Below are 8,666 nucleotides of genomic sequence, written 5' to 3' on the forward strand. Positions count from 1 at the left end.
TAATCATTCAGTTTACCCGACCATCTCTCATGCGAAGTGTCACCATTCAATGCAGTAGAAAGAGTCAAATTAATCAAATAACAAGCAGTCATAACAGCATCACCCCAAAATGACTTGGGAATACCAAAACTTAACATCATACAACGTACTTTATCAAGTATGGTCCTATTCATCCTCTCTACTACCCCATTTTGCTGAGGAGTGTAAGGAACGGTCTTATGTCTAGTTATGCCGTTTTCTTTACACATATTATCAAATTCCGTATTGCAGAATTCTAGGCCGTTATCTGTCCTTAAAAATTTGATTTTCTTGCGGTTTGGTTTCCCACTTGTCTCTTCCAGTTATTAAAATTATGAAAAGTCTGAGATTTAACTTCCAATAGATAGACCAACACTTTCCTAGTATAGTCATCGATAATAGACAAAAAATACCTATTCCCACCCGATGTTTGATTATTTGCAGGACCCCACAGATCAGAATGCACATATTCAAGTATGCCTTTAGCTCTATTAAAACTCATGGAGAACGAAGTTTTATGATGCTTAACACTCCGAAACTTAGCAGGTTGATTGGAAAAAAAAATCGCGCCATGGGCAATTTCATCATTTGTCCAGACGGTGTCGGAATGGGTTGAAATTTGGTGGGTTGATTGGAAACAAAAACTGCACCACGGGCAATTTCGTCATTTATCCCGACGGTGTCGGAATCAGTTGAAATTTGCCAGGTTGATTTGAAACAAAAATCGCGCCAAGGGCAATTTTGCCATTTGTCGCGACGGTGTCGGAATGGGCTGAAACTTGGCAAGTTGATTGGAAAAAAAATCGCGCCAGGGGCAATTTCGTCATTTGTCCAAACGGTGTCAGAATGGTTTGAAATTTGGTGGGTAATTGGAAACAAAAACTGTGCCACGGGTAATTTCGTCGTTTTTCCCGATGGTGTCAGAATAGGTTGAAATTTGCCAGGCTGATTTGAAACAAAAATCACGCCAAGGGCAATTTCGTCATTTGTCGCGACGGTGTCGGAATGGGCTGAAATTTGGCTGGTTGATTGGAAATTAAAGCACTCTTGATCATTTTTAGCACACCATTTTCAATTTTATAGTGAAGTCATCATTTTCAAGTCTCCCTACTAAAACTAGATTCCTAGACAATTCAAGAATATATCTAACATCTTTTAACGTGTAAACAAAACCTGTGTCAAATTTTACGTTTATGTCACCAATTCCAGCAAATAGTATAGGCAAAGTTATCACACAGCACAACATGCCCAACATTAGATTCATGCAAGTTATAAAACCAATTCTTTTCAGACGTCACATGAAAAGATGTACCAGAGTCAAGTATCCAATCATGCATGCCGGAATTAGCAGTTAGATTTAATTCAGCAGTGTATGCAACGGGACTTGTAATCATATAGACCTCACCACCATCTATATCGAAAGTAGATGATAACACATTGACCTCATCTCTCTGCTTAACCTTTAGCTTATCCTTCTCCTTATGACAATTCTTTATAAAATGCCTTGTGTTTCCACAACCATAGCATTTTCTTACCTTGGTCCTAAATTTTGATCTAGACCTACCTTTGCTCTTCTTTTTCCATCCATTGCTACTGGACTCGCCACCAATTTGATATCCATCATAACTATTTTACCTAAATTGAGTTCGACCCCGCATCATATGTAACTCGCCGCTCCTTTTATCGTGTTTTTCAACCCTAATTTCTATTTCTTTACTTCTAAGGGATTCTATGACAATTTCAGGTGTCAACGCATCTCTACCATACATAATGGCGTTCTTAACTTTCTTATAGGAATCAGGGATAGCATTGAGCAAAATTATAGCCTTATAAGTTTCGAACACAACCTCATCACAATTAACTATATCTTGCACCAACTTGTTAAATACGTCTAAATTGTCATCAAGATCCTTTGAAAGATCCATTTTAAAATTGAAAAGCATTCGAGCAAGTAAAGTTTATTAGGTGTAAATTTAAGCAAATATAAGTTTTCTAATTTTTTCCAAAATTCTTTGGTGGTTTTCAGCTTAGCTACCTTTCTTAAAACGGCGTCAGACAAGTGTAAAATGATTGAGGTATAAGCAAGCTCATCGGCTTCTTCTCTTTGTTCGTGTGAAAAATCAGTTGAAAAATGGCCTTCAATAGCCTTTGAAACTTTTTGTTGGACTAAAATGCCCTTCATTATTTGTTGCCAAATAGCAAAATCAAACTTTCCATTAAAGATCTGCAAATCAAAGTTGTGAGTTTTCATCTTTACACAATAGTCAAAGAGTACACAAAACACAATCAAACCACACAAACTAATCCTAGGGTTTCAGACAATATACACCGTTCTAGATTTTCAGGATTTCGTAAGACTCAGAGTCTTAGATTAAGGGAATGTTTGAAATGGGTAAGGTCACGGTAATTCTAACGAAATTAATAAGCAGCACAAGTAACAATGCAACAGAAAACTACGTCTAATAGATAATTAGTTTCACGGCAATTATATCACTAAGACTTAAATACTGATTTAACTAAAAGACAAGTACTCAATCAAATATCAAGAGCACGTAACCCTTATTTCTAGCACAAGCAATGGTTGTCAAGCAATGACAACCCCCAATCCTAATGATCACCTCACACGATGATCTACTAGTGCGAAAATTTAAAGGTTTTAGCCAATTTACCAGAGCGGATCTGTCTGAGTTCGTAACATGGAGAGATGTGAATTTGCTGCTTTAGGGCCACCACTATTCGCCCTAAAGATTTAGCAAATATAACAGTTCATTCAGCAACAAATGCAGATTATAATCAGGGGCAAAATCGTCCAAATTTTTTGCACAACCTGAAGCACTGAACTAAACACATTAGTACGTTCAGGGAATCAAAATAAATGGAATGGCACAAAAAAACCACGTAGGAGCTCCTCCACGCGCCGCCTCACAGGAGGTACCTCACCGTGCTGATGATGGGTCCTGGGTCAATTTATCCAACGAAGGTATGGTTTGAGCTAATTAACGAATTTCAGTTTGGTCAGTTTGAAGAATGGCGTCTCTCTCTCTCTCTCGATTTTGGACTAGTTCTCATAGAAAATCTAGCCCTTGGCTTTGATACCAGATGTGAGGCCAACAATCCAGCAATACCCAAGGTGATACCAGGCTCAGTTTCCACGAAAGTCGACACCACCACTATTAAGACACACCCAACTTTCTCTTTTCTTCTTCCCATCTACGGTTGTTATTCATACCCACAAAGAGTCGGCCAAGATGAGAACAATATTCCCAAGAGAAACCTCATTGGTTGCTTGAGAGAAAGAGGCCGAGAATTAGCAGAGAAGAGGTCACAGAGAGAGATGGAGAAGACTGCATCTTGGAGGTATAGGGAAGCCAAGAATTATAGCCTAAAAGAGTAACCAAATAAGGTAAGTAAGGGTAGGTTAACTTAGTGGTCCAAAAAAGGCTCAGCACAAAGATAATGGGCTAGATATCATAGCCATCCAAATAAATGGGACGGACCACGAGCAACACTATTAAAATAGGTTGCTTCTAATGGTCCGTAGAAAATTGGGTTGGACTGTCTCGATGATAGTGTCAACATATAGTTCAATCATATAGCCAAGGCTGACTGATAATAAATAAAACCGAGGTTAAATCATTACCTGGGAGATCGTTTGACAACAAATTGCCTAACAAATATATTTGAAATATTACTACAATATCACAGTGTACAATGTGTTTTATAGGTTGTTTCAACAGGTACTAAATTCTAAGATTAGTATACACTTGAGCTCTTGTCATAAGAAAAATCAAATATCCATGAACTGATTTTCCAATATGATAATACACATTGTAGCATTTTCACACAATTCAGTAGAAGCCGTGAGAAATGTATATCAAGCAAAAGGTAAAGTACCCAAGTAAAAAGAGAAATAAAACTAAATTGTTTTGAAATACACTATGTAACGCCGGTTCGTGACATTACAAAGACCTTAAATTTGTAAAACTCTATCTAAATAGTTCATAAAATGCGGAAATTTAACTTGTACTAAAAGCATTAAGACTTTAGAGAACCTGTCACAAGATTAAAGAAATTTTCTTTCGGAAAGTTTAGATTTTCAGCTTGTGCGACTTTCTAAAATAAATCTCATTCGACAACTAAATGAAATCCAAAATGTTCAAAATTTAAACTGTAAACATCTTACAATTAGGAGAATTTCTGATTAAAATTTCATGTACAAATTCAATTGATAGCTGGTCAAAATTATTTTAAAATCCGGATTTATTTGTTCTCAGGTACTCTGTAACGGCTCTCAAGAAAACATACATAACTTGAGTTTTACACATCCAAAGTTCGCTGAGATAGATAACTCATATGACTATTGTTTCCAACTTGAATGACCTCAAAATTCCAAGTATTTAGGTCTAGGTGAATTTAACTTAAGCTAGAAATTGGAAATATTTAGATCCCAGTGTTGTAACTCAAATCAACTAAATAAACCACCATAAAAATATTATATCAACCATGAAACAATGTCATCATCCATTCGGTCTTCAAACCTTCAAGAAAATATAAATTTGAAAATAATCCAAATTTATTGACCACAACACAATTTTGAAAATATGACAAAATTATGAAATCTTCAACCAAAAAAATAAAATAAAAAATAAAAAAGCACACAAACATTAAAAGCTTTCCGTCTCAAAACATGAATTCAATCTACAATCTCAAGGACACCCAATGATTATTAAACATAAAGTGGCAATCTAAAACATAAGAAATAATTCTTCTAAAAATCATGCCATACATGCCAAACCACCATCGAATCTTCGATTACTTTGAAAAGGGTTAAATAGCAGTGCGCATCTCAAAGAAATACTTAATAGGCTATACATGATATATGAACATAATAATCATATATTTAATCATGAATTCTTACATGTTGCCTTCATAAATAAGTAAATCAATGATCTAACGATCTACTTAAAGTTCTGATGAACCTCTGCGACTATCAATTTAACATATATATTTAAGGTTCTAATGAGCTTCTACGACCATCAGTTTAAACATATATAAACCTTTCTTTCATCAAAATTTAATAGAAAACTCTAAAGGCATTTTATATAATTCATACAAATATAACAAATAACATGCTTAATTAAAAATTAAATTCATGTAGCAACAATTTTGCGTAGGGATCCTACCTTAGCTCGTGGTGTTGCGGAAGTCCCCATGTTGAACTGAATTCCTTTGTAATTGAATATTAAAAATGACTAACATAAGAGAATCAATTGGCCTCGGATATTACTGATGGGTTCTTTTTAAAATGGCGTGAATAAGAAGATGTGGTATGCCCAGTCTTCTATTAAAAATGGGAACTAAAGTCCCACTAATTTGAATTTCAAGTCCAATTGGAGTAGGACTCCTTTTGATCCCTAACAACCCAATCAACATAAATTAGCTTTAATTACTATAAAATAGCATCTTAATTTTATTGAAATCTACACATGAACTAGAATCTGGGATTAAGTCAAATGGTTCCTGGAACAATTCAAAATTTATCATAAAAAACTAATTGGCTGCATTTGGATAAAGATTGAATTCCAATAACAAAATTTTACTTTTCATTTTCAAATAGTGAAACAATAAATGTAAATTGGCTAGAAATTATCAAACTCAACTTATCTAGTGGTTACCAAAACGATTTAATTGCTTTATTAACTTGAATTAAAATAGGACTCCCTTTGAACAACCATAGCTTAGGCCTAGCTTATCCGAAACAACTTTTTTCTCGAGTACAAAATTCGTCATTTAATATGAGCTTCAAAACAAGCCCAATATCAATATGAAATTTCTCGCTAGAAGAATATTTGATTATTTGACCGAAAGCTAAAATTTTGACATAAAGACTTATTTTTAAATTTGTCCTTCGGTATCTCAAATTAACAAAATATGTGGAGATGAAATTGGTGAAAGTTTATTTTCGGTTACTACAATCCTCACCCTTTAAAATAATTTCGTCCTCAAAATTTAATTTACTCAATTGATAAAGTCTGGATACTTGGCCAAAACATATGCTTCTCTCTCCCTTGTAGCCTCATCTTTCCCATGTCTACCCAATTGGACTTTGACTCATGGCACTTATCAATTTCTCAAAATGTGTACCTTCCTCTCTAAAACTATTACAAGTGCTTCTTCATAAGTCATATCACTCCGCACGTCCAACAACTTAGCATTAACCATGTGACTTGGGTCATCGATATACTTCGTCGATATACTTCTTCAACATAGAAATATGAAATACATCATGCATTGCCGATGGCTCACAGTGCCAAATGATATGCTACATTTCCCACCTTTTCCAGGATCTCAAATGGACCAATAAATCTTGGTTTCAACTTTCATTTCTTTCCAAATTATAGTACCCCTTTTGTCAAGGCGACCTTGAAAAATACTTTTTCTCCCACCTCAAATTCTAGTTCTTTTTTTTATCTGTTTCACTCTTTTAGCGATCTTGAGCTATCTTAATCCTCATTCTGATCTTATCTATAGCCTCCGCAGTCTTCTCAATAAGTTCTGGACCCAGGATTTTCCTCTCGCCAACCTCATCCCAACATATTGGCGAACGACATCTTTGGCCACACAATGCCTCGAATGGTGGCATAGTGATAGTAGCTTGAAAACAATATTACATGCAAACTCCACCAACGGCAAATGGTTATCCCATTTACAATCCAAATATAGTATATATGCCCTTAACATATCTTCTAATACTTGGATAGTTCATTCTGATTGTCCATCGATCTGAGGATGATATGCTATACTGAAAAATAACTTAGTTCCCATAGCTTTCTGAAGACTCATCCAAAATTTTGAAGTGAATATTAGTTCTATGTCCAAAACAATAGACGTTAATACCCCTATGAAGTCAAATGATTTCTCTGACATATAATTGTGCAAATTGTTCCAGATTGAAAGTCATATGAAGGTCGGTCTACTATGACCTAGATGGCATCATGACCTTTCGCGACCTAGGAATACCTACTACAAAATCCATCGAGATTTTTTCCCACTTACATTCTAGTATGTCTATTAGAGTTAATAGCCTTGATGGTCTCTGATGCTATGCTTTCACCTGCTAACAAACAATACACTTCGATACAAACAAAGCTATTACTTATTTCATATTCCTCCACCAAAAAGGTAGTACGAAAGTCTTTGTACATCTTTGTAGAGCCCAGGCGTGCAGGCATATGGAGAATAATGAACCTCAGTCATAATCTCCTTTCTTATTTCTTCATCCTTGGGTACACAGATAAAGTTCCTAAAATTGTCCTCAAATAGTTTTCATGCTACTAAGAATCTCTTAAATACACCAGTATGTCATCAAGAAACACAATCACGTACTTGTGCAGATACTCATGGAATATTCTATTCATCAAATCCATGAATACAACAAGGACATTAGTAAGTCCAAATGGCATAATTATAAACTCGTAATGTTGGTAGCGAGTTCTAAATGCTGTTTTAGGTGTGTCACTGGTTTGATATTTGGTTGGTGATAGCCTAACCTCAAATCAATCTTTAAAAATACGGTTGCAGCATTCAATTGATTAAATAAATCTTTAATTCTTGGGAGAGGATACTTATTCTTAATAGTCAACTTGTTCAACTCTCAATAGACATACTCTCGTGGTTCTATCTTTCTTTTTCATAAAAAGTACTGGAGCTCCCCATGGAGACACACTAGGTCTGATAAAACATTTATTTAGAAGTTCTTCCAACTGCATTTTTAACTTCTATAGTTCTTTTAGTGTCATACGATATGGAGCTTTAGACACCGTTGCAACTCCAGGTATCAAATCTATTGTAAACTCCACTTGTCTATCAATTGAGGCACCCAGTAGGTCATTAGGAAATATATCAGCGTATTCTTGCACAACAGGTACTTTATTCAATGTTAACTCTTCTAATAGTGTGCCTGTAAGGCTAACAAGATATACTCGACAAGTTTTCTTCCTCAATAACCTTTCTGCTTACATAGCCGTGATAAGATGAAGGAATGCCTTAATCTTTGAACCATAAAATCTAAACTCTTCATCTCCTAGCCTTTTGAAGATCACCTCCTTCTCAAAACATACAATTGTAGCTCTATTGCTACCTAACCAATCTATACTCAAAATAATGTCAAAATCTTTTAATTCTATGACATGTAAATCTATCTTAAGGATTAGCCCGTCAAAATCTATTTGCACTACTTTAGCAATCTTATTTGTATCAGTGACTCCTCCCGATGGCATACTAACTTCAAGTGTACTGCTAGTTTTCTCACATGAAACGTTGATATTGGCTAGGCATGTAGCAGATATAAATGAATACATCACACCGAAATCAATAAAAACGTAAACAGGAATACCATAAATAGATAAAATACTTGTAATTATGTTTGGATCTTGGGTGGCCTCATCATGTGTGTCATAGCAAAAATTCTCGTATTCCCTTTTTTCTCATTTCAGCATCTTTAACTGGCATTGCCTGACACCGTGAAGCATAGTGTCGTAACTGGCCACACTTGTAACAGTCATTCTTGCCGAACAAGCATTCACCCCTATGAGATTTTATGCACTTAGGGCATGGAGGAAAATGATTGTCTAATTGTCACGCCCGTT

General features: G+C 35.3%; 1 protein-coding gene across 1 annotated transcript; it reads right to left on the reverse strand.

The window, feature by feature from the left end:
- Nucleotides 1-7,796: 7,796 nt before the first annotated feature.
- Nucleotides 7,797-8,378, reverse strand: LOC111365681. The gene is made up of 2 exons (XM_022986216.1): nt 8,038-8,378; nt 7,797-7,986 (listed from the first exon to the last, which is right to left on the reverse strand). The coding sequence occupies exons 1-2, from the start codon at nt 8,376-8,378 to the stop codon at nt 7,797-7,799; spliced, it is 531 nt and encodes a 176-aa protein (XP_022841984.1).
- Nucleotides 8,379-8,666: the final 288 nt, after the last annotated feature.

Source organism: Olea europaea, chromosome 17 (genome assembly GCF_002742605.1).
Source record: "Olea europaea var. sylvestris chromosome 17, O_europaea_v1, whole genome shotgun sequence".
Lineage (NCBI taxonomy): Eukaryota > Viridiplantae > Streptophyta > Magnoliopsida > Lamiales > Oleaceae > Olea > Olea europaea.

What these genes read in the sequence shown, in the direction of transcription:
- LOC111365681 (XM_022986216.1), bottom strand. Translation starts at nt 8,378, where the DNA reads ATGTATTCATTTATATCTGCTACATGCCTAGCCAATATCAACGTTTCA. An exon ending in CTTCATCTTATCACGGCTAT is followed by an intron (nt 7,987 to 8,037) that starts GTAAGCAGAAAG and finishes ATATCTTGTTAG; the next exon opens with CCTTACAGGCACACTATTAG.